Raw genomic sequence first — 26708 nt, forward strand, 5'->3', positions numbered from 1 at the left:
TGGGGAAGGGCTGGTCACAGCCAGGCCTGGCCCTGCAGCCCCGGGGCACGTGTGTGCTCGTGTTCCCGTGTTCACGAGTTGGTTTGGGGGGAGGGAGTGTTTGCTTTTGTTCCCACCCGGAGAGCGAGCAGGGCCAGCAGGCACCCGCGCCCCCCGCCGCGCTGGGGATGGGGACAGGGCCGCTGCGAGCCGCCTGCTGGCGCCCAGGTCCCCTCCCGGCAGACGTGCAGAGCTGCCCCCGCGGTGGCCGCCGCCGGCCATTCCCAGCCTGGCGACGATAAACGCCCGTTGCTGGGCTGCGCGTCTGTAAATTAGAGAAAAACAAACAGCCCCACGGGGAGGACGGTTCCTCAGGAGGGCGGCAGGGAGGGTCGTTAGCGCGGCAAGGGGGGGCTGCAGCCGGCGCTGGAGGCGGAGACCCCCACCCCCTGCAGCGGGCTGAGCCCCTCGGGACAGGCTTCCTGGCCTGGCCGGGGACACCCCGAGTTCTGCCGACCACCCAGCTGGCCAGTGGGTCTGCGAGCCCCTCCTCACGCCAGGCCACGGGGAGGGGACACAGCAGGACAGAGAGCCAGGTCCCACCCTGTGGGTGCTTGTCTGGTGGGGGTGGGTGCAGATTCGCAGATGACCTTGGGCACCCTCACCTGTGCCCTCTGCCCGCCAGCCCCTCCCCCTCCCTTCCTCCTCCCCCTCCTCCCCTCCCCCTCTTCTCCCTCCCCCAACTTCTCCTCCCCCAACCACCTCCCCCTCCTGTCTCCTCTTCCTTTCCCGCCCCTCCCCCTCCCCCCTCCCCCTCCCCCCTCCCCCTCCTCCCTTTCCCGTCTTCAGCTTAGATTTTTAAACACTATCTCATTAAATGTTGTTTGTTTCAAGGACTGGGTTTTTGATGCCCCCTTAAACTTGCACCCGAGGCGGAGCCCTCCCGGCTCAGCGGGTCCTGCAGGCTCAGGGCGGGACCCCAGCCTCCTGCTCACGCTGAGGGCGGGTCCCAAACTCCTCAGTCTCCGGACTCCTGTACACCCTAAAAAGTTACTGAGGATTCCGGAGAACTTTTGTTCACACAGTTTCTATCTATCAGTGTTTACCATATGAGAAAACCAAGTTGAAAAATTTTTATGTTTCTGTATTAATTCATTAAAATGATTTAGCCCATTCTGTGGTTACATAAATAAAATAATTTTTTGAAACATCACTGTATTTTCCAAAACAAATTCAGTAAGGAGGAAAATGGTTTACGTTTCTGCAAATCCCTTCAATGTCCGGCCCACGGGACTCGTCGTCCTTGCGGCCACTCGCCCTCCTGCGTCTGTCACGATGGGGGAGCCCCGGGGCCCCGGGAGATGCCGTGAACGCGGCCGCTGGGGCTCAGGGCCCCTTTGGTGACGGCGCTGGCTCCAGGGGCCCCGTGGAGGGTCTCTGTCACCCCCTGCCGCCTGCGTCGCCAGCTCTTGGTCCCAGGGGCCTGGCCCTGCACACGCAGTGCACCTCGCCTTCTCCCCAACTCCCCTTTGGGGCGCTGCGTCCTCCACGTCCCAGCCCGGTGGGCGCCCAGGCCTGTGCTCCCTGGGGGGGGGCGTGTGTTCCTTCAGCTGACGGAAGACCCAGTGCTGGGAGGGTGGGCTGCCAAGATGAACGGGACCCAGTGCTGCCCAGGCCTCTCCTCACGTGGGTGGGGGGACAAGTGTATGTCGGCATGGCGATGTGAGTGGGAAGGGGCAGAGACCGAGCAACTGCAGGGGGATTGAAGCAGCCTCGGAGTCGCAAGGGCATCTCAAACAGGGTTTTGAAGGGTGAATAGGAGGTCACTAGGTAAACAAGGGGTTTAAGGTTGAGAACTAGTTCACACTAAGGGGTGAGTGACTGTCTTCCCGAGCCACGTGAACCAGACGGAGAGCTCAGGCCCTCAGAGTCAGTTCCCGCTCATGAGTGCAGGGTGTCCCCCTCTTCTCATCTTGATGCCCTGGTCAGACACACCTCCACAAAGAGAGCATGTGGCAACTGTTCTCCCAGAAAAAGGCGAGAGGAGACATCGTGCCCCGGGGTGGCGTCAGAAGGCGGCGAGCCACCTGGGCTGGCTCCTGGGGTGTTTAGCAGTGGAGAGGCCCAGGCAAGCCCTCTCCCAGGTCTCCCTTATGCTTGCAGCCTGGTGTGTCCCAGGGGCTGGGGCTCGGGCGTCTGGCTGCTGACCACTGTCCCCTGCCCCCTGCCGCAGGTCACGGTCACCACCATCGGCTACGGGGACAAGGTGCCCCAGACGTGGATCGGCAAGACCATCGCCTCCTGCTTCTCCGTCTTCGCCATCTCCTTCTTCGCACTCCCTGCGGTGGGTGCCTGGGGCCTGGGGCTGGGACGGGTCCCGGGTTGCCTCCGTGCACGGAGCCCCTCACAGAGGTGATCACGGGGAGAGCTGAGCTGCTCCCACCTTCCCTGGAGCACCTGTCCTCAGAGCCCAGCTCGGCCCCGTGGGGCCTTTGGAAGCTGCCCTTCCTCTTGCTCCCAACCCCTCAACGGGGTCCCAGGCCCACCCACCGGGGACAGCAATGGCCCCAACAGGAGGGCCGAGGCCCTTTCTGCAGCCCCAAGGGGTGAGGTCACAGCCAAGGCGGCTGGGTCCTGGGCCCAGGCACCTGGGAGAGAGCTGCTGCTCCCGGCAGGGCCCTGGGTGGGGCTGCGAGGCCCCCTCTTCCAGAGACTGGACGTTCAAATCTCCCTGCTTGCCCTGTGCATGCATATGTATATATGTGTTACATGTGAGTGGTGTGTACACACATGTGCATTGCATGTGTATTCATTTCATGTGCATGTGTTCTATGTATAGTGTGTAATGTGTACACCATGTGTGCATGTGTTGTATGCACGTGTCTACACTGTGTGTGCAGGTGTAGCTGTGCAGATGTGTATGTGCACGTACACATTATATATGTTGGGGAGGTGTACTGTGTGTGTTGTATGTGTAATGTGTACACCATGTGTCTATGCCTGTGTGCAGGTGTAGGTGTGCAGATGCATGTACACGTGTCATGTGTTGGGGGGATGCAGTGTGTGTGTGTGTTGTATGTGTTGGGCAGGAGCGTGTGCATTACCTTTTAACATACGTTACAGGCGTGTCACGTGTACTTGCATGTATTGTGTGTATGTGCCTAATGGTACGTGTGTGTGTGTGCTTGTGTGACTTGATCCCTTCCATGGATGGGGAGCTCCCTGCCTGATGAGCCCTTTTCCTTCATCGGCAACCCTGGGGGGCAGCTGTGGGCCCCCTGGGACGGGGGCTTCCTTCCGACCCCTGGCCTGGATCCCAGAGGTGCAGTCCCTGCCTGGCGGGTGCAGGTGCAGGGGTCTCAACCCACCCACCCAGCCCTGGGGGTGGTGGGAGCCGCCTTTATTTCCCAGGGGCCAGGCCCTTGCCCTGGGCACACCCCGGGGTGCGTCCGGCCCTGTCCGGCAGGCCGGGTGGTGAGCTCGCGTTGATCCCGCGTTCCCTCCGTCCCCAGGGGATCCTCGGCTCCGGCTTTGCCCTGAAGGTGCAGCAGAAGCAGCGGCAGAAGCACTTCAACCGGCAGATCCCCGCGGCTGCCTCGCTCATCCAGGTGATGGTGCCCTCCTCGGTGGTGGCCTCGGTGTCCCTGGCGTGGGGGTCCGCAGCGGCTCAGCCCCCGGTGCCCCTGCTGCACCTGGTCCGGGGCCAAAAGCTCAGCTCTCAGATGGCCGCCCCTGCCCAGCAGCGGCCCCGCGGTGGGGTCCAGGCGAGCCAGCCCCTCGCGCCCCTCCCCGCAAGGCTGCAGTGACGAGGCTGGCCCAGAGCCGAGAGTGACAGTGGGGGTGGAGGGGCTCCCTTCCCCGGGCTCTCCGGAACGGACCATGGCCCGTCCACCCTTTAATGCAAACAGACTCGGACACGAACCCCTGGGAAGCTGCATCTTGCAGGGTCTCTGTTGCTGGCCCTGTGGGGGCTGAGGAGCTGGGATAACGGGCTCGGGGCCTGCACAAAGGCACGGCCGGGTGTGGGCCTGGGGTGCGGATCCCAGGGGCGAGGACAGGGCGGTGGACAGGCCCTGTGGGGGAGTCACCCCTTCGGCCTCAGCCTCTGGGCGCCCTTGCCCCGGGGGAGGGCGGATTTGGCCGGGGTTGTGGCGGCTCTCATCTGGCCTGGATTCCCAGCTCTGCCAGGGCCTCTGTCTCTGTTCCTGGAACTTTCCAGAACCATCCATCTGGAGGCCAGGACACTATACGCAACAGGAAGGAAATTAAAGCTGTGGACAGGAAGACGACAGGTCACGCCACCACGGCCGTGTACCCTCCTAACCCTGGCTCTGGGCCACGGGGTTTTTCTATTTGGGGTGGTTTAAAGCTGTGTGTACCCCAGAAAACCATGTCTTTAAAGCTAATCCATCCCTGTGGGCATGGACCCATTGTGAGTAGGACCTTTTGATGAGGTGTGGCCCAGCTCTTCAGGATGGGTGTTAATCCAATCTCAGAGTGGGGGGGGGGAGAGAATCCATGTGCCACGGAAGCAAGAAGCTGAAAGCGAGGAAACCCACAAGAGAAGGGGGAGACGAGCAGACGCCGCCACGGGCCTAGCCGGGTGACAGAGGAGCCCAGGGTCGCCAGCAGCCGGCCCCAGAAACCAGTGAGGCCCTGGACAGAAATGACGAGTGTGTCATTGCAAACTGGAGGAAAAGCTGCCCTTGTTGTGACGTGGCAGAGAATGTGTCAAAATCAAGTCCTGATGTCAGATGGAAGGCGGAACTTGGAAGTGACAAGCGTGGATATCTAGCTGAGGAGATTTCCAAACTAAATGTGGGAAGTGCAGCCTGGCTTCTCCTTGCAGCTTATAGTAAAATGTGAGAGGAAAGGGATGAGCTGAGAACTGAACTCCTGGGCACAAAAACACCAGAAATTGATGATTTTGAAAGTTCCGAGCTTCCAGAAAGCAAATCCCCAGAGAAGAGAGCTCCATCTGAGGGTTTAACTGAACATGGAACCCGTCAGCCGTTTCAGTGCAAGTCAGGATGAGAAATGCAGCCATCCGAGAAGGATTGTCCTACTGTCTGATAAGGTCTGGACCCCTGTGTACTACGTGCAAACCAAGACGTTTTTCGAGAGCTCTGCATGAACACAGAACCGTGCCAGCCTGGACTAAATGGAACAGAAAAGGGACAGATTGGGGGAAAAATCACTTTGAGGGCAGGACATTGGAAGCTGAGGCCTGGAGCGAAGTCATCTTCTTGGGCCAAGAGAGCGGGCCCACCCACGTGTGCGCAGAGGGGTCGGCCCTGGAGCTCAGAGAGGGCAGGCCTCCACCCCGGTGTTCCGGAAGAGTGCTGCTGACGCTGGGGAGGTGGAGCCTGTGTCCCGCTCGGAGAAGGTGGAGCCCGCACCCCAGTTTTTTGGGAGAGCATGGCTGCTGCCCCATTGGGCCTGGAGAGCAAACTGTCCTGCCACGGATGACACTCAGGTGTTGAAATCTAACGGAAATTGCCCTGCAGGGTTTCAGGGTTGTTTGGAACCTATGACCCCTGTTTTCCTTCTAATTTCTCCCTCTGGGAATGGGAATGTCTAGCCATGCCTGTCCCTCCCTTGTAGACTGGAAGCAGGTAACTAATTCTCTAGGTTTCCCAGGTCCACAGGCCGGGGGATTTGTGCCCAGGACAGGCCGCACCCAAACCGATTTTGATGACTTTGTATTTTAATACTGCTACTGAAATGATTTAGGACCTTTGGGATATTGTGATGCAGTGAATGTATTTTGCACGTAGAAAGAACAGGTCTTTTTAGGGTCCAGAGGGTGCAGAGTGGTGGTTTGGAGCTGTATGTTCCCCAGACAAACATGTTCTTAGACTTAATCCAGTCCTGTGGTAGGACCTTTAGATAAAGGTGACTCAGCTAAGGGTTGGCCCAGCCCAATCAGGAAGGGTTGCAATCCTCTTTCGGGGGTCTTTTTAAATGGAATGGGGGGGGGGAGGGAGAGAGAGAGAGAGAAGCCAGAAGCTGAAGTGGAAGCTGGAAGAGAAGGGGGAGACGAGGAGACGCTGCCGTGTGCCTTGCTGTGTGCCTTGCTGTGTGATGGGAGCCAAGGATCGCTGGCAGCTGGTCCCAGAAGCCACAGTTTGGGGAAGAAAGCATCACCTCGGTGATGCCTTGATTTGGACATTTTCCCAGCCTCAAAACTAGAAGCGAATAAACTGCCATTGTCTAGCCCGACCCATTTCGTGCTATTTATTCAAGCAGCCCAGGATGACAAAATGGGCCCCAGAACCCTACGGCGGTGGGCCACCCACCAGAGGGGGCACGTCTGAGTCCCAGGGCATTTCCGCCATCCCCGGGCATCCAGGGAAGGAGGTGCTGCCCTTTCAGAAACCCCCAGTGCCCCCAGCCCTGGAACCCGTCAGCCACAGCTCCCCTCTCTGGACCCCCATGGTGGGCTCCTGCATCTCTGTCCTACACTTGCCGTGCGCACCCCAAGGAGATCTCAGATTTGTGCCTGGACGATGGACAGATCTTGCAACTCCAGGGCCATGCTCCAGAAAGGCCCTTCCCTTGGCGGGGCATGCCCTCCTGACCCGTCTCGTCCTGACGGTCGCATGTGGCTTTCAGCCTCAGACCCAGTGATGTCTCTTTGTGGGGCTGGTCATGGCTGGAGTGGCTCTGCTTGGAGTGTCCCAGTTCTTGATTTTCTTCTCTGCCCTCCCATTAGATGGTGGCTCCTCACCTTCGCCTGGGCTGGTCCTGCCACGTGTTCCTCCATGTGGATGGGTAGATGGATAGATGGATGGATGGACAGATGGATGGATGGGTGGATGGATGGATGGACAGATGTGAAGTTGGATGGATAGATGGATGGACGGATGGATGGATGGATGTGTAGGTGGTGAATAGATGGGTGGATGGGTGGACGGATGGATGGATGGATGTGAAGTTGGATGGATGGATGGACAGACAGATTGAGGGATGGATAGATGGGTGGGTGGATGGATGGATGGACAGATGTGAAGATGGATGGATGGATGGATGGGCAAATAGATGGACAGATGGATGGACAGATGTGAAGTTGGATGGATGGGTATGTGGGTGGGTGGATGGATGGATGGATGGACAGATGTGAGGTTGGATGGATGGATGGATGGATGGACAAATAGATGGACAGATGGATGGATGGACGGATGTGAAGTTGGATGGATGGATAGATGGATGTGGAGTTGGATGGATGCATGCATGGTTACAGGAATAGATGAATGGGTGTGTGGACAGATGGGCAGATAGATGTGGGAACAAGGACTCCTGGGCAGGTGAGAATGAGCCAGTGGAGGAAAGGGACGCAACATCCCCAGGGTCTGCCTGCTCTGGAGGCTGACCCCCAGCCTGTGGGAGGTCGGGTACCGCTGGCCATCCAACTGGCCCTTCTCGCTGGGGAGGAGGGGTGCCCTTCAGTTCTGCTGGTCCTGTCACACCCTGGCTGGGCACCAGCACAGCTGTGAGCAGATTCTCCCCCAGCCCCATCCCTCGAGGCCAGCCTGTTACCCATACACGGGCCCCGTTGCTGTCGGACTTTGGGTTCTGGCAGGTGAGGGGTGGGAGGCCCCTAGAATAATCTTCATGTGGCAAATGGGGAAATGGGCCCAGAAAATGGTTGCATCTTTGTGGCAGCACCTGCCTGGAACCCTCCCAGGTGGCCATAACGGGAAACCCCTGCTGGGACCCCGTGCGGGCTGGCCCTGGGCAGACAGGGCCCCATAACAGAGGGCCAGAGCCACGCGGCTCCAGCCACAGAACTTACTGTCTCAGCGCTGGGTGCCAGACATCGAAGTCGAGGGGCTGGGAGCCCCTCTGAGGTCCATTGGGTCTGGTGGGGACTCCCCGGCAGTCGTGACTCGGTCTCCACCCTCGTCTCGTGGGCGTCCTCTCTATCTCTCCTGTGTCCGAATTTCCAAATTTCCATCTCCTGGGGTCGCCTGCCCTATTGGGTCAGGGACCACCCGGACCCGGTTCGGCCCCGTCCACGCTAATGGCATCTTCAAAGACCCCATTTCCAAGTGGGGCCACACGGCTGGGGCTCAGGGCTCTAGCCTTTCTGGGGGCGGGGTGGGGGGCTCTGATCTCTGACACCAGGTGGGCCCGCCCTGCTTGTCCTTGAGGGAGAGGCGGGTGCAGGGGTCTCCACAGAGCAGGTGGGGCGGGAGGACGGGCCCCTCAGCCGTCGGGGTCAGCGCCTGGCAGGGAGCTGAACACACAGGGCTGAGCCTCCAGAGTGGAAACCACGCCCCTGGGGTCCTGTTGAACCCGGAGACCCCCACCACCTGGGGGTCGGCACGCAGCACCCCTGCTGCCTGCCAGGGGTGCCCCGTGGGGTGCTGACGCCTCCCGGTGCCCCCGCAGACGGCGTGGAGGTGCTATGCGGCCGAGAACCCTGAGTCTGCCACCTGGAATATCTACGTCCGCAAGCCCCCCCGGAGCCCCGTGCTGCTGTCCCCCAGCCCCAAGCCCAAGAAGTCTGTCATGGTAACCAGCCCTCCCCGGTGTGGGCCGCGGGCGGGGGTCCTGGATCCTGTCCGTCTGTGGGAAGGATGGCCCCCAGGGGCCGTGGGGGTGGGCTCTCCACATTGGGGGGACAGTGGGGGCAGGTGGCGGTGCCGTCTGGGTCCCCTGGGAAGAGGGTCCTGGGGTCGCAGAGCCGGGGGCTCAGGGTCCCTGGAGAGGCGAGGGGAGGGCGGGGTTGGCCCCGGCAGCCGTCGCCTGTGGCCAGCGCCCTCTCGGAGATGCCCCCAGAGCGCCACACGGCCTGGGCCCTCGGGGTCCGCTCGCTGCCCACTGTCCCTCCCCCTGCTGGGCCGGGGGCTCTCGGCGGGGCTGGTGGGGGGCGGAGAGCCAGGCGGATGCTGCCCGGGGACCACCAGTTTCTGTTCTGGTTTTAGGTCAAGAAGAAAAAGCTCAAGTTAGACAAGGATGGCGGCGCGAGCCCCGGGGAGAAGACGCTGGTGGTTCCGCACATCACCTACGAGCCCGCCCCGGACCCCGGACCCCTCGACGGCTACGACAGCACCGGTGAGGGTCGTTGGCCTGGCGGGTGCCCTCGCCGCTCCGTGCCTCCCCCCAGGCTGTGGCCCCCTCCCCATCCACGCCTCTTCTCGGGGGCCCGGCTGAGACAGGAGCTCTCCTCGAGCAGGGGTCTCTGCTCACGAGGGATGACAGACAGGGTGAAGCTTCTGGAAACTTCCGGAAACTTCCTGGCTGCTTCCCTTCTGAGCCTCTCCTGAGTTGGAAGCTGTTCACACATCCCTTTGAGCAGATGGAGAACCGGGCAGGGCCGCTCCAGAGGGCAGTGCCGGGGGAGACGGGGCCCTCGGTCCTGCTCCCAGCCTCTTCCAGCCCATGCCCCTGCGTTCTATGCCTGGAAGGTAGCTGACGGGGGCCTGCATCCCGGGGACCCTGCGTCTGTACCCGCAGTGCCCTGCGTCTGCCTGCTTTTCTGATTCACCCTGGGTCGGGCTGGGGGGAGGCCAGATGTGGACGGGACCTAGTGTTGATGTGGACGCGTGGCACGTTCAGACGCCCGGGTCTTGGTAAAGGCTTTGTCGGTCTCACGCAGGAGGGTCTCTGATGGACGGGAAGGTGGCCCCGGGGTCCCAGGGCTGGAAAGGGACGCTGTACTTGGCATGGCTGCGGCACACCTGTTGCCACTGGCCAGCAGGGATGAGGAAAGCTGCCTGTGGAGACCCTGCAGCCCCTAGGCTGCCCCTGGCCCACCTGTCCCCAAGGTCAGCCTCTTGGCAAACACCCCCCCGGCCTCCTGGGCTGGGCTGGTGGGGCCAGAGCGGGACGGGGTGGGGGGTCCCTCCAGAGTGTACAGGCTTGTCTGCAGGCACGTGCCCAGGCCACTGGGCCGGCAGAGAGGAGACGGCGGACACGGGGCCAGGGGGCTGCGGGGACTGGGGGTGCACAGCCACGGGGTCCCCTTGCTCCAGCCCTCGGTTCTGGTGTTTTCTGTGTCCACCCCTTCTCTGAGTGCTCTTTCCAGCACATGGGACCAACCAGAACCTTCCACCCGTTGGCGTTCGAGAACATCGCTGTCTTGAGCCTGGCGGGTCCCCAGCCCTCTGTGCTCGTAGCGGCCGCAGCCCACCAAGGCCCCTCACCCCGGACGGCTGAGCCAGGCCGCCTTCCCCTGCGTCCGGAAAGGGGCTGCACCATCTTCCGCCCCACGGCCACCTCTGTGGGCAGCCTGTTGAGGGAGCTGGGTGGGGAGGCTGAGACGGGCACCCACCCTCGTCCGAGGCTGTCGGGGTCTGGCTGTTGGTGAGCACGGGGCTGGGCTCCTGCCGCCCATGGGAGTGGGCCCAGAGGGCAATTGTGCCGATGAGTGTGCAGTGCCCCTGCAGCACCGGGGCTGGGGCCGTTGTCACGATGCACGTGGGGCTTTCTGCCGGTGCCAGTGCCCAGCCGAGGAGTCATAGAGGTGGCCGCAGCGGTGGCCGCACTCACCCGGGGCAGCCTCATGTGCCGTCCTGCCGCCTGGCTAGTGTCCGTAAGCGGTTGGCAGCGTCTGGGGAATGTAAATGAGCTGGAAGCACAGAGAGCGCCGAGTGCCTTTCGTGGCGTTACCAGATCCCCGGAGCCTCCCGTGCCCGCCAGAGCCCGGCCATGGGGAGCAGGGGGGTGCTAGTCCCAGGGTAGATGTGCTGTCGGGGAAAGCCCGGTGGCCCCCGATCCCACATGGAGGACACGGTGAATGTCGCTGTGAAGCCAAACCCAGGACGGGTCGTCTGCCTGGCGGGGGCTTCCAGATGCGCCCCTGGCGAGCACTGGGCAAAAGCCGCCTTGGTCACGGTGCAGCACGTCCAGTTGCACACAGCACCTGTGGCTCCCACTTGGGGAGTCAGCCCCACTACAGAGGGGGAAACTGAGGCCAAGCCAGGCAGGGAGCTCCCGGAACCCCCAGGTCTTCCGAGGGCAGTCATGCTTGGCCGCCTCGTGTGCATGGCCGGGGCGGGTTGGAGGGGCATCACCATAGGGGCTTTCAGGGCCCCCCCGGGGCACAGGGGCCTGCTCACTTGGGACCCCACAGAGGATGCCGATTTGGGAAACGCTGGTCTGGAGTGTGCTCAGCTGTTTTCCTAGGATTCAGCAGGACAGGCCTTTCCTGCGCAGCCTTCTGAAGGAAACTCTCTCCTTGTCCTGGCTCAGGGGAGCCCCCGCCATCCAGAACCAGCCCCCCATGCCTTCCCAGAGCCTCTTCCGAACCATCGTTATTCCCCGTTGACCGTTTCCAAGGAAAAGTTGTAACCAGCAGCTGAGAAACTTGCACACAGTGAAGGCTGAAGGGCTGCGGGAGCCCCCTGTCCCCACCCCGTTTCCAGTAGCTTCCATCCTCGCAGGATCCAGTCGCTCCGTGGCTCACTCTCTCCCTGGTCCCTCCCGGGAGTGTTTGGGGGGGGGGGGCTGCTCTGTGCGGGGCCTTGTGGGGAGCCCCCATGGGCCCCCTGCCATCCAGGGAGGAAGTTGGAAGGGGCTACAAGTGGCAGAGGGCACCTGTCCGGCCAGGTCAGACCCAGGAAGGCTTCCTGGAGGAGGTGACTTTGATGCTGAGTTGGGCTGGCTGGGGAAGGAAGGAGCAGGCCATGTCCTTAGAGGTGCTGCACCTGCTTGCCAGGCGGCCTGGGCCCAGCACGTGGGTTCCTTATTTTCCGCCTTAGAAGAGTGCCCGGCACACGGACGCCACGACGCTGCTGGTCACGCCTGGAGGGGCTGGATCCTGAGTGTGTCCAGGACAGCGCGGGTCACAGAAGGCCTCGGGGCTCGGGCCTGATGGTGAGACCCCCACGTAGGGGCTGCCAGGGCCAGCTTTGTGCTTCCAACAGCCCGCCTGGGGTGACTGGGAGGGGGCGCGGGGCAGGAGACAGGCCGCTGCCCAGGTAGGCGAGGACGAGGGCTGTGTGGCATCACTGCAGTGGGAACCGAGGTAGGGAGAGGCCACGGATCCCCGGGGACAGGATTCCTGGCCCTGGAGACTCCAGGGTAGAACACTGGGGGGGAAGATGGGGCTGGAGAGGGCTGGGTCAGAAGAGAGGCCGTTTACTTTCATTTCATTTCACCTGAAACCTTTCAGGCAACTAACAAAGCATGGAGCATGTCTCATCAGATGCTCATAACTCCCCGCCGTGCACCCAGAGGTCCCAGCCTGGGTTGGGAATTTGACATTTGTATGCTCAAGGGACCCGGGTTGTGTACTGTAAATGACAAAGGGCTGAGCCTCGCACTTGCTTCTCTACGAACCCCCGTGGCTGGCCGCGCGCTCTCAGCCGAGCTCCACGCCTCACCTTTGGCTTTTTCTCATCTTGAGCTTGTGCATTCTGGTTCTGTGCCTTAGGTGGCTCCCACAGGGTTTTACCCTAAATGCTTTGCCTACCAAGCTCCAAAGTTGACCCACCTCCTGGGGCCCCACGGGGACCTTGGGTTGAAGGTGTTATAGCATCCTAGGATGCTCCAGCAAATACCAGAAAATGGGTCAGCTTAAACAACGGAAATTTATTAGCTTACGGTTTTGATGCTAACAGAAAGTTCAGATTGAGGCATCATCAGGGCAAAACCTTCTTCTCAGACCACCTGCCAGCGATCCTGGGCTCCTCTGCCACACGGCAAGGTGCATGGCGGCGTCTGCTGGTCTCTCCTTTCTCTTCTGGGTTTCGTTGCTTTCAGCTTCTTGCTTCCATGTATTTTTCTCTCTGTACTCATTGCATTTATAAAGGCCTCCAGGATTAAGTCCCGCCCTGAATGAGGTGGGCCACACCTTAACAGAATCATCAGAGGTCCTACTTACGAAGGGTCCACACCCACAGGAATGGATTAGATTTAAGACCATGTTTTCCTGGGTACGTGCCGCTTCAAACCTCCACACTGTGCCAATCCCCCGTTTCACAGGACATTGCTGCCCAGCGTTTTGTTTCCTTTAAAAAAAAAAAAACAAAACTCTGCATTAGTGGCCTTTGCTGTATACAGTCCAGTTCCTTACATTTACCCACTGACTTACCAGCTTTCTGTGCCCCTGTTCCGTTTTGTTTCTCACCCCTTCCTATTTGAAGTAGGTGTTGCCTTCAGTGAGTGTCTGTTAATGTAAACTCGGTTTTTGTTTGTTTGAGACTTTCTGAAATTCTGCCTTTGTTCTTGAACGATGGTTGAGCTGGCTGCAAGGTATTAGGCTGCTGTCGTGTTTTCTCTCCACACCCTGTGGCTACAATGCCAGGTGTCTGCACATCCAGGAATGATGAGTTGGTTCTTTCCTTCACAGTTGAGCCTTGGCCCTCTGGTGACTTTAAATACCTTCTCCTTGACTTTGGCATTGGCAGTTTCACAACAGAGCGTCTAGGTGATGAGCTAGTTTTGTTTATTCTGCCTAGAATTTGTTGTGTTTCCCGCATCTCAGGGTTTCTCTTTCAGTGAGTGTTCACAGAACACTGTCCCTCATTGCCCTGCTCTCTCCTGAAAATTCCCACTCAGCCATCTCGTTCCGTCCTCTTTGTCTGCCTTCCGCGTTTTCCATTTTTGTCTTCCTGCACAGCACCCTAGGCAATTTCTCTCCGCTAATTCTTCAGAAGTGTCTAACCTGCTGGTTGATCCATTCACTGTCATTTTAATTTTAATTACTTTATTTTCCCTGTCTGTACATGCTTGTATCTGGGTTCAATGTGCACAATCTTAGTATTTTGTACCCTCCTTGTATTTTGCATTACAACTTTGATTTTTGTATTTTTGAACATGCCTGTTTTACAGTCTCCGTTCTTTAGTTTCATCATCTGCAGTTTTTGGAGTCTGGTTGGGTTCGCGGTTATTTCTCCTGACTCTTGCTCATGGTGGCTTGTTTCCTTGTGGGTTTGTAAGCTTACCTTGTGGACTCACCATTGGTGGAGCTTTTAACGCGGATTCCTGCATATCCTGATTGAGAGTACGTTCCTCTGGAGAAGGTGGAAGGTGCAACTGCTTACACAGGGAGGCCAGCAAACCCATCCAGGAACCTTTTTGGTGTTACTGTATTGGCACAGGGTTTTCTAAACAACCCACATCATAAAATACAAACTCTAATCTCCTGTAAGAGAAAGCCTAAGTCACGCATATCGAGAAACTTTTATTTTATACGTCAGGAAAACAGGTCCCGACAGGCAACTTTCCTCTCTTTCTCCCTTCCCCAATGCCTGGATTTTTGTTTGTTCAGTTGTTTTTGTTTTGTTTTGTTTTGTTTTTTTTTTTTTTTGCTTTTGTTTGTTTCTAGCATATGCCGGTTTGAATGTATTTTGTCTCCCACAACGCCATTATCTTTGATGTACTCTTGTGTGGGCAGATGTATCAGTGTTAATTAGACTGTAATTCTTTGAGTGTTTCTGTGGAGATGTGCCCCACCCAACTGTGGGTGATGACTATGATTGGATCGTTTCCATGGAGGTGTTGCTCCACCCATTCAGGGTGGGTCTAAATTAAATCACTGGAGCCATATAAATGAGCTGACAAACCAAAGGAACTCAGTGCAGCTGAGAGTGACATTTTGAAGAGGAGCTACAGCCAAGAGGGACACTTTGAAGAAAGCACAGGAGCTGCAGATGAGAGACAGTTTGAAGATGGCCATTGAAAGCAGACTCTTGCTCCAGAGAAGCTAAGAGAGGACAAACACCCCAAGAGCAACTAAGAGTGACATTTTGAGGAACTGCAGCCTAGAGAGGAATGTCCTGGGAGAAAGCCATTTCGAAACCAGAACTTTGGAGCAGACGCCAGCCAGATGCCTTCCCAGCTAGCAGAGGTTTTCCGGACATCATTGACCATCCAGTGAAGGCACCCAATTGTTGATGACTTACCTTGGACATTTTATGGCCTTAAGACTGTAACTTTGTAACCAAATAAACCCCCTTTATAAAAGCCAATCCATTTCTGATGTTTTACATTCTGGCAGCATTAGCAAATTAGAACATAGCCCATCCTTTTACTACTGGTGTAGCCTGTCTAGAGGCCATTTTATAAACAGGGGTCTCAGTTACAGATTCTTGCCTCGTGCTGGTTCCAGGACTTTGCTCCTTTCTTGGTGTGGCCACTAACTTCCTCGCTTGTGGTAAACCAGGGGCAGACCTGACGGCCTGAGGGCCAGGGCAGCTGGAGGTCCCAGGAGAGAGCACTGTGTTTCATGGTGATCGCAGGGTCAGTTCACCAGGAGGACACCGTGAGCACATCAGCCTCCAACAGAGCCCCAGTGTGCATGGAACAAAAACTAACAAAACCACACGGGAGAAGAGACAGACGCACTCAGAGCTGGAGTTCTTAATAGGCCTCTCCTAGGAGCTGATAGAACAAATAGGCAGAAACCAGGAAGGATGAAGATTTGAATAATACTTTCAGCCAAGTTGACCTAATTAACATTTTATAGAACACACCTCCCAAAAGCAGCAGCAGATTAGTTTCCAAGCATGTGCAGAACATTTGCCAGGATGTTAAATTTATAATAATTCATCATCTAGTTTGTCCACTGACCACAATGTTATTAAATTAAAATTCAAGAACCAAAAGATCTCTGGAAAAATCCTCAAATATTTGGAAGCTAAATCACGTGCTTCAAAGTAATGCATGGATCAAAGAAAAAAATCAAAAGGAAAATCAGAAAATATTTGAACTGAATGAAAATGAAAACACAGACACCAAAATTTGTAGGATGCTGCTAAAGCAGTACTTAGATAGAAATGTATAGCACCAAACACCTATATTAGGAAAGAAGGGCCTCAAATCAATGACTTTACCTTCTACCCTAAGAAACTAAAAACAAAAAACAAAAACATAGTAAAAGATCAGAGTACAAATAAACTAAAGAGAAAACAGAAGAGCAATAGAAAAAAATCAATGAAACCAAAGCTGATTTTTTTTAGGTCAATAAAATTGATAAATTTTACCCAGACTAGGAAAAAAAAAGAGAGAATTACAAATTACCAGTATTGGGAATGAGAGATGTCACATCGCTGCAGATATACAAGGGTGATCAGAGAATATTATATAAAATTCTTTGCCAACAAATTTACAACTTAGGTGAAAGGGGCAAATTTAATGAAAGACATAACCTAATCACAAAATATATAAACTGAATAGCCCTGTATCTATTAATAAAAATTGTGACAAATATTCCTCCAAAGAATCATGGCCAAATGACTTCACTGGTAAATTCTACCAAGTATTTAATTAAAAAATAAAATCTGTTCCTGGAGGTTACAGTTTTCAATTTGCTTGTTAAGCTTATTTCTCAGAGACTTAAAGCCCCTGGGATGTACCTATGCCGGCTGAGCCCTGAAACCCAGCAGCGGGAGGTCAGCTGTCACTCTCCACTTCCTCTGGCCTGCCCTGGACACTAACAGAAAGGTATAGATGGTCCAGCCCCATCCTGAGGGCAAGGAGCATCCTTGATGGCAAGCAAAATAATCCCATTCCTCTGCCCCATGACATCTACGTCCCTTCTCAGCCTGAAGCAGCCAGCGTCATCATCCTCCCACTTCCCTCAAGATTGAGGAATGAACAAAAATAAGGGGGGATTGTAACTGCAGACTGCAGCGGATTTACTGCTGTTGTAGGCATTATCTTGTGTTAACAGAATAATTTGCAACATTGCTATGAAAAAGAAAATAAATAAAATCAATTGTAGACAATATCTTCCAGAAAACTGAAAACTTGTTCTGAGATCCACATTACCCTGAAGTGAAAACCAGCCAATGACCTTCCAAGAAAAAAAAAAAAAAAAGCTACAGATAATTATCCCTCTTGAACACAGATGTAAGAATTCTAAGCAAAGTTTTAGCAAGTAAAATCTAACAAAAATATTAAAAGGATGACACATCATGACCAAGAGTGGTTCAGCGGTGCAGGACTGGTTTAACATTTAAACTAATCAATCGATGTAATTCACCGTAATAACAAATGGAAAAAGGAAAACCGTATGATCATTTCAACAGGTGCAGAAAAGCATTTGACAAAATCCAGCAGCCATTCATCATAAAAGCTCTCAGCATATTAGGAATAGAAAAGGGACCTCCTTAATCTGATGAAGATTATCTGCAAAAATAACCTGTGGCTAACTTCATCCTTACTGGTGAAAGACGTTGAAAGCTTTCCGCTAAGATCAAGAGCTGCCAATAATGTCAACTCGTACCACTTCTATTCAACACTGCACTAGAGGTTCTGGCTAGTGGGTTAAGGCAAGAAAAATAAATTATAGGCATCAAGGTTGAAAAAGAAGTAAAACTGTCTTTATCTGAAAATGATGTGGTTATATGAAAGATCTGGTGGAATATATGAGATAGCTGCTAGAGCTCATGTGTGAGTTTAGCAAGGTTACAGATTCAACATCAATGTGCAAAATCAATTCTGTTTCTATGTTCTAGCAGAAAATAATCAGAAATCAAAATTTAAAAAATAATATTTACAGTAGCATCAAAAGCAGATGAAACACTTAGAGCTTAATCTGACAAAAGATGTGAGAGATCCCACCACACATTGCTGGGAGAAATTAAAGAATACCTGAACACACAGAGGGATGTGTCATGGTCATGGCGTACAAGACTCAATACTGAGCTATAAGTTCAATGCAATACTAATCAAAATCCCAGAGGGTGTTTTGTAGAAATTGGCAAACTGATTCTAAAATTCGTATGGCAATGCAGAGGTCCTAGAATACCCAAAACAACTTCCACGAGGAAAAACAAAATTGGAAGTCTAACACCAGAAGTATGATACTGGCATAAAGATAAGCAAATAGTCAATGAAACAAAAACAGAGTCCAGGTAAACCCACAAGCTTATGATGTTTGACCAAGGTGCACAGGTGATTTGGAGAAGGCCCAGGACAAGTAGTGCTGAAATGATGGGATTTGTACATGTCAGAGAAAATGAACTTCAGTCCATACCTTGCATTGTGTACATAAGTTTAAATTTCACAGACCTAAATTTAGAGCCTGAAACTAAAAAAACTTATTGAAAAAAACAGGAGAAAATCTTCATGAACTTGGGTTAAGGTTTCTTAGATATGATACCAAAAGCACAAGCCGTCAAGAACATGTGATCCCTTTAGTCTTTAGTGGGTTGGGATGGCTGGGGGGAAATACCTGAGGCTGTGGGGCTGCAACCCAGTGACCTTGATTCTCGGAGACGATTGCATAACTGTGTAGCCTGCACAGTGTGACTGTGTGATTGTGCAAACCTCGTGGCTCGCACTCCCTTTATCCAGTGTATGGACAGATGAGTGGGAAAATGGGGACAAAAATTAGGTGAAGAACAGGGTGGGATGGGGGGGATGGAAAGCTTTAGGTGTTCTTTTTTGCTTTTATTTTCATTTTGGAGTAAGGAAAAGGTTCAAAAATTGATTCTGGTGATGAACATACAACTGTATGATTGTATGCTGTGGATGACCGTAGGGTGTGTGGATATATCTCAATAAACCTGTATTAAATAAAAGTAAATAAACAATGGGGGGAGGAGGGGAATGGAATGTTTTGGATGTTCTTTTTAATTTTAATTTTAATTTTAATTTTTGGAGTAATGAAAATGGTAGAAGACTGTGGTGATGAAAGCACAACTATACGACGATACTGTGAACAACTGATTGTACACTTTGGAGGACTGTATGTTAGGCGAATATATCTCAATAAAATTGCATTAAACACACACACAAACAACAAGTGATCCATTGAACTAGATCAAAATTAGAACATTCTTCCCTTTGAAGGACACTATTAAGGGAAGGAAAAGACAATCCAGCGACTGGAAAATACTTGGAAATCATCTCTCTGGTAAAGGACTTGTATCGAGAATATACAAAAGACACTTCCAACCGGATTGTAAGACAAACAACCAATAACAAAAACGGGCGATTTCAACAGCCACTTCACCAAATGAGATGTATGAATGAGCTCATAAAACAGATGTTCAACATTATTAGTTATTAGGGAAGTGGAAATAAAAGACAAGTGATCCACTGCACACTATTAGATTGGGTGAAAGTAAGAAGACTGAGGCAGGTGGGGGCGTCAAATGGCAAAACTGCTTTGGAAAACAGTTTAGCCGTTTCTTGAACTGTTAAAAATACTCCTATCATATTATCCAGCCGTTGTATTCCTGGATATGTGCGTACCAACCTGGGGGCATGTATTTTCAGAGGAGCTTTATCTGTAAAGGCCAAAAATGGTAAACAGCACAAGCGTCCATCAACACGTGGAGAGATGGGTCAAGTGGCACAGCCACACGAGGGAGAGCTACTCAGCAGTAAGAATGTTCTGTCAATAGACATTGCAAACTGGATGAACTCCCAAATAATTACGCTGAGTGGAAGAAGCCAGGTTGAAAAAAAGAGTACACAGTGTATTGTTCTATTCATGTAAACTCTAGAAAATTCTACCTACTCTAGGGTGACAGAAGGCAGAGCCCAGGTTGCCTTGGCAGGGGTGGGTGGGGCAGTGGGGGAAGGGAGCACAAAGGGGCATGAGGAAGCAGTTTACTATATGTCAATTCCACCTCAATAAAACTGTTGAAAAGAATATTCAAAGTAAAAATATTTTGCATAGTACAGATACCAAAAATAATTTTGAAATGTTAACCTAAGGAAAACAGTTTCAAATCATACCGTAGACATAGGGTTAACTGATCAGTACATTAAACAGCTCTTGTAAATCAAGAAGACAAAAGAATAAAGGACATAAAGTTCACAGAGAAGGAAACACCAATGATTCTTAAAGATGCAAAAGATGCTGAACCTCGATTATAAGAGGAGTGCAAACTAAAGCAATGGTATTTTAAAAATTGACGTGATTGTGAAATGTCAAGAAGTTCTGATAACATTCTGTGGGTATAAAGGGGGGAAACAGTGTCAGTGCTTTTAAAGAGAAAACTGGTACAACCTCTATGGGGACAAATAAGGCAATTTCAGTCACAATTAAAGATGCATGTATTCTCTGACTCTTCTAGAAACATATTCTACGCATATATTACACATATGCAAAATGCTCTGTACTAGGATAGTGATTTCTGCACTTGTGAAATAGCAGACAGTTGCAAACCAGGACATATCTGTCAATAAAATCTGGTTAAATGAATGGCCAACATCCATTAAACAACTGTTACTGCCACCGCCAGCTGCCCTCCCTGCTGCTGAGACATCCAAGAGCTGGTCCTAGAATTGGCAGCAGGTGTGTGATCTGCCATCATTTTGTGCAAACACAAAGAAAGTTTTACAAAAGGGAGAGCTCTCGGCCTTTTTCTGTGCCCTGAAATAGTGTGGAGAGCACTGGAATGCTCTCTAAAGGCCAAGTAGAGGTTAGTTAGAAAAACATCTGGGTCTGCACATTTTTTTTTTAAAGGAAATCTTTAATGCTTTTCAGTCTCTTCTATGGTAACTGTTTCTAAATAAAGTTAACTGCATGTTTTTGGGTAATTCATTTATTGCCATTTAATTTCCTCTAGGTTTGCAATTTTGTTGCCACTGGGTAGCAACTAATTTTCTCTATTAGTGATTTTATGTTCTGAATCTATCATCTCTTTTTTCTTATCTGAGCTTTTATATTTCTGCTCCTTTTTTCTTAATCAAGCACAAAAGAGATTTATCTACTTTATTTCATTATAAATTCTTTATCTTTTCAGAGAACTACCTTTTGGCCATTTTTGTTTGCAGTTTCATTAACTCAGGCTTTTATCCCTATTCCCTCTTCCTGGTTAACTTTAATTTATTTGTTTTCTTTTTCTACTTAATTAAGAGTAATACTTAGTTCATCTATTGAAAGTCTTTCTTCTCAAAGGCATTTTAAAGGCTATAAAATTTCCTCTGATTACAGTTATAGCTGTGACACATACCTTTTAGTATGAAATATTTTCTTTTTCATTGCTTTCTGAAATAGTTTTTATTTTGTTTTCATTTCTCATTAATCTAGAGTTCTTTTAAGAAATTATGTCTTAATTTTTAGGCAGTAAATATTTTTTATCACTGTTATTTATTTTTAAATTTATAGGCTTCCAGAGAGAGGATGTGCCTGTTTTGTAAATGATTTTCTTTGTGTCCAAGGACACAAATAGAAGATCGTTGTTTTTGTAAATGTTCCATGACCTGAGCATAGAGGTCTTATCTCTCTTTGTAGAGCATAAAGTTTCGTTTGTACACATAGATAAAATGCATCTAGAGATGGATTACCGTGGGTACGTGTGCAAATGTCTTTTTTTATCTAACACATCTGCCAAATTCTGGGAAAAAAAGGGAACTTAACATTCTCCCTTTGCAATTATGTCTCTGAAAGTCAAGCAGCAGATTGGCAGGGTGGCTAGGGTGGTGGCCCCACAGCCAGCCCCCCAGGGGTCCAAGGCCAGCTCTGCACAACCCGTGAGACCGCCTCTCTGTGCCTCAGTTTCCCCATCTGTGAAACGGCATCATAACCGTGCCACCCCCCAGGACTGCGTGGGCAATTGAGGGAGTCAGGACACGTAGGTGCCAACCCAGTGCCCACTGCCGGAAGCCCCGGGGCCGCATCGCCCGCGCTGACGTCCCTGGCAGCCAAGCCAGGCTGCTTTTCCCTGGGGAAATCGTCCCACACCCCACCCAGGTCCTCAAGCCAAACTCCTAGAAGTTCTGTTTTTTTAAGTTTGCTTAAAGTTGTATTTCTTTGTAATATTCACCTATAACTTCACAGATGTCTATAATGTAATATGTATGTTTTAGTGCCATCTTCTTTCTTTCTTAGGTTTGCTGGACCCCTCTTTCAGCTGTCCCTATGACAGTAATCTAGGATTTTTTTTCTTCTTGTGCTTTTCTCATGATAAAATCACAATGTCCTGGAGGGGAATTATCTCTGTTTTCCGAAAACATGGGATCAGAGCCTACGTGCTTCTCTGCATCTTCTCCGCCCTGGCACGGTTTCCTCCAGGGCCACTGGGACCATCCTGTTTCCCTCTAGAAGTGTTGTCTGCGTCATCTCCCACGGCTGGCATGTGCCCTGTTCCCTACTGATGGACGCCCACTCGGCTTCAGGTTTTGACCAGTTTTCCCCAAACCCTCCTTGAACCTACATCCCTAGTTGCAGGTGCTTTCGTTCCTCAGTCATACCTTCCTGGGGAGGGATGTGTTTTTAATTTCAGCAGCTGCTTGCCTCATGGGCTGCTGGGCCTTGCGTCTCCATGGGCAGGTCACCTGCAGGACGCCTTTTCACCTGCCAGCCAGGTAGGGCAGGGGTTCTCCGCCGTGGCCTGTCACATATGGGGCCAGGCGATCGGTTGTTATGGGGGATGGTCCTGCGCATTGTGGAACGCTTCGCGGCACCCTGGCCCCCACCCAGTAAAAGCCAGCAGCACCCACCCCCCCACCCCCAGTTGTGACAACCAAAACTGTCTCCAAATATTGGTAACTGTCCCCTGGGGGAGCAAAATTGCCCCTAGGGGTGAGAACCTCTGGGCTAAACTGTTGCCTCAGAGATTCTGTCTTTTTTTTGGTTTTTCACTTTTTATCCGGAAATAATTTTGCACTACAGAAAAATTGCAACATTAAGGAGACGTACAACCCCATAAACCCTTTACCAAGGTTTACCAACTGTTCACTTTTGCTCCCATTTGCACCCCTTTCCATATGTCTGTTCCCAGAATAGCATGTACTGAACCACTGGAGATACACCGTATACTCCTTGGCCCTTTGCACCCAGTGCCTTGGGTGCATTCCATAAAAATAAAGTCCTTCTGAGCACCGTGGTGTGGTTATCAGCTCGGCCATCTCACCTGGCTCCACTCCTCTTGCCTCTCCGGCCATCTGCGTTCCAACATGGCCTGACGACGTGACACTGTCCTGCTTCACATCTTCTCCTTCCAACGAAGGACCAGGCCAGGCCAGTGGCTGCGCTCCATTGTTGTGTGTCTCTAGCTTCTTTAATAAGCCTCGACATTCACAGTTTCTCTTCATCTTTTATGACATGGACATTTTTGAAGGATATGTGCCCCATGTCTTGGAGAGCTTGAGTTCCCTGCTGTTAGAACAGCTGGGCACTCCATGCCTGGCCCTGTGTCCTCAGGCACCACATCTCGAGGCCCTCGATGTCCCCCTGACCCTTTTCGGTGACAGTGATTTTGATGCCCCACCAAGGGGTTCTCCAGTTTCCCACTGTCAACTTACTGTTCTCCCCCCTGCAGCTAATAGGCGATCTGGGGAGACGCTTTAATGCCACTCGGTTCTCCTCCTCAAAACTCTCCCTGGCTGTGGGTTCTCCCCTGAGCCGTCTTCACTATGTCCACCCTCAGCCCTGCAAACACACGTCGAATTTCCGATTCTGTAGATTTGCCTTGTCTGGAAAATTCATGTCAACGGCATCACAGAAAGTATGAGCTTCTCTCTGGCTTCTTAAAGCATAGTATTTTCAAAGTTCACCCATGCTGTGGCACAAGTATTTCATCCCTGTTATGCTAAGATGCTTTTCATTGTGGGGAGATGCCCCATTTCTTTTTATCTGATCACCAGCAAGTGGGTATTGTGTTGTTTCCACCTTTTTGGCTTTTATAAATAATGCAGCTGTGAACATGTGTGTGCAAGGCTTTGCATGGACATGTGTCTTCCCTTCTCTTGGGAAATGCCAAGGAGTGGAATTGCTGGATCAGATAGAAAATTTATGCATAACTTTTAAAGAAACTGCCAGACTGTTTTACAAATAGCTGCACCATTTTACACTCCTACCTGCAGTTGGTGAGAGTTCCTGTTTTGCCATATCCTTACCAATATTTGCTATTGTCTTTTTAATTATAGCCATGTTCTGGTGTGGTTTTAATCTCATTGTGGTTTTAATTTGCATTCTCCTAGTTACTAATGCTGCTGAGCATTTTTTCATGTGTTTATTGGCCAGTCACATACAGTCTTTGGTGAGATGTCTATTCAGATCTTTTGCCCATTCTGTAAATTAATTTTTTTTTAATTTTGAGATCATTGTAGAACCATATGGAATTGTAGGAAATAACACAGATTCCATGTGCCCTTTACCCAGTTTCCCCCAATAATACCATCTTGTAACTCTATGTACAGCATCACAACCAGACCATTAACATGATGCAATCAGGATACAGAGCATGTCCAGCCCCCAAAGGGCCCTTGGTGTCACCTCACCCACTTATAGCCACACCCACTTATAGCCACACCCACTTATAGCCACACCCACTTATAGCTGCACCCACTTATAGCCACACCCACTTATAGCCAATCTGCTTTTGGCCACACCCACATCTCCCTCAAACCCACTCCTTAGCCCCTGGTAATCACTTATCTGTTCTCCATTTCATAAGTTTGTCATTTTAAGAATTACATAAATGGAAGTGCACACCCTGTGACATTTGGGAATTGGCTTTTTTCATTGTATTCAAGCTGTGTGTCAGTGGTTCCAGCGTTTTCTTTGCCTTGGATGTACCTGTTTGTTTAACCCTTCATTCACCACAGGACACCTGTGTTCGTTCTGCTTTGGGGCGATCACAGACTGTGTTCTGCTGAAAACCAGCCCCAAAGACGTCCAGGTCCCAATCGCTGGAAGCTACAAATGTTTCATAAGAGTTCTTGGCCTATAGTTTCTTTGTGACGTCTTTGTCTGGTTTTGGTATCGGGGAATACTGGCCTCATAGAATGAGTTGAGAAGTTTTCCTTCTTCTGTTTTTTTGTTTTTTTTTTTTTTTTTTTTGAAAATTTTGGGAAGAATTCGAAGTAATTCTTTAAATGGTTGGTAGAATTCACTAGTGACGCTATCAGGTCTACCAAGATTTTCTTTGTGGTTACTTTTCTTTCTTTCTTTTTTTTTTTTTTTTTTGTTACTTTTTAAATTACTAATTCGATAACTTTGCTTGTTATAGATGTATTCATATTTTCTATTTCTCCTTGAGTCAGTTTTGGTGGATTTTGTCTTTCTAGGAATTTTTCCACTTCATCTAAGTTGTCTAATTTATTAGCATATGATTGTTCACAGCTTTCTTTTATAATGCTTTTTATTTTTGCAAGGTCAGTAGCAATGGCCCCTCTTTCATTTCTGATTTTAGAAATTGCTGTCTTCTCTCTTTATCTCCCTTTCTACCTCCTTCCCTCCCTCCCTCCATGTCTCTCCTCCCCCATCCCTCCCTCCATCTATTTTATCAATCTAGTTAAAGATTTGTCAATTTTGTTGATCTTTTCAAAGAACCAATTTTTGGTTTCATTGCTTTTCTGTACTCTATTTTACTTACCTCTGCCCTAGTCTTGATTATTTCTTTACTTCTGCTGGCTTTGGATTAGTTGGCTCTTCTTTTTCTAGTTACTTAAGGTGTACAGTTACTGATTTGAGATCTCTCTTCTTTTCCAATGTAGGCATTTATAGCTATAAATTTCTCTCTTCACACTGCTTTACCTGTATCCCATAGTTTCTGGTAAAGTGTGTCTTCATTTATATTCATTTCAGTGCTTTCTAGTTTCCCTTGCGAATTCCTTGACTCATTGGCTATTAAGGAATCTGTTGTTTAATTTCCTCATCTACGTGAGTTTTCCTAAGTTCTGATTTATTACAATTTTAATTCCATTGTGTTTGGAGACCATACTTTGTATTATTTCAAACCTCTTAAATGCATTGAGTCTTGTTTTATGTTCTAGCATATGGTCTAGTCTAGTTCCATGTGTACTTGAACTAGACTATGCTGTGCTGTTGGGTAAGGTGTTCTGTGGATGTCTGCTGGGTCTAGTTAGTGTTGCTTAAGTCTTCTGTTTCCATGCTGCTCATCTGCCTGCTTGTTATATCCATATTGAAAGTGGGTGTTCAAGTCTCCAACTATTATTGTTGAATTGGCTCTTTCTGCCTTCATTCCTGTCCATTTTTACTTGATACATTATGGCTGTTATTAGGTGAAGATATGTTTATAATTGTTAAATCGTCCTGATGAATTGATCCTTTGTATCATTATAAAATGTCCCTCTTTATCTCTCATTTTGTTTAAGTCTATTTTGTCTGATTTTAATATAGCCATTCCAGCTTTCTTATGTTTGCCATTTGCATAGTATATCTTTTCATCCTTTAACTTGCAATCTGTTTTTATCCTTTAATCCAAAGTGTGCCTCACACAGACAACATATAGTTGGATCTTGTTTTTTTTAATCCCATCTGACAATCTCTCCCATAGATCAGGTTTTAATCCCCTCACATTTAATGTTATTGTTGACATAGCTGGATCTACATCTGCCATTTTGCATTTGTATTCTATGTCTCGTGTCTCTTTTGTTGCTCTCTTCCTCCTTTACTGCTTTATTACACATTAAGTGAATATTTTCTAATATAACATTCTGATTCCTTTAAAAGCTTTTCCACAATTTTATTTATTTCCTTAGTGGTTGCTCTAGGGCTTCCCATATACTCTCAAATTATCAGAATCCACTTCATAGTTATACTCAACTAATGCCACTGATATATATAAATATTATTCCTATATAGCCTTAGACCCCTTTATCCCTTTTTGTGGTACGATTGCTATACATACCATACCTATAAATGTTGGAAGTCCAACAGTATTGTGTTATAATTATTGCTTTACATAACTATGAAGATGCTGAGAGAAGAAAGAGCCAAGTATATTTTTATAGTGTGTATTATACTAACTTTCTTATTTTCTTTTCCTGGTTTTCTTCATTTGTTCTTTTGGATTTGAGCTACCATCTCATGTTATTTCCTTATCACTTTGAACTGTTATTGGCAT

The 26708-nt window shown here is 50.4% G+C and overlaps 1 protein-coding gene across 1 annotated transcript in view; it reads left to right on the plus strand.

The window, feature by feature from the left end:
* The window catches only part of KCNQ1 (potassium voltage-gated channel subfamily Q member 1), a 277922-nt gene that overhangs the window by 62927 nt on the left and 188287 nt on the right, over positions 1-26708 (plus strand). The window contains 4 exon segments of the mRNA XM_037839412.1: positions 2213-2323; positions 3492-3587; positions 8374-8496; positions 8910-9039. Of these exon segments, the coding sequence (XP_037695340.1) occupies positions 2213-2323; positions 3492-3587; positions 8374-8496; positions 8910-9039 (460 nt within the window).

Source organism: Choloepus didactylus, chromosome 6, assembly GCF_015220235.1.
Source record: "Choloepus didactylus isolate mChoDid1 chromosome 6, mChoDid1.pri, whole genome shotgun sequence".
NCBI lineage: Eukaryota > Metazoa > Chordata > Mammalia > Pilosa > Megalonychidae > Choloepus > Choloepus didactylus.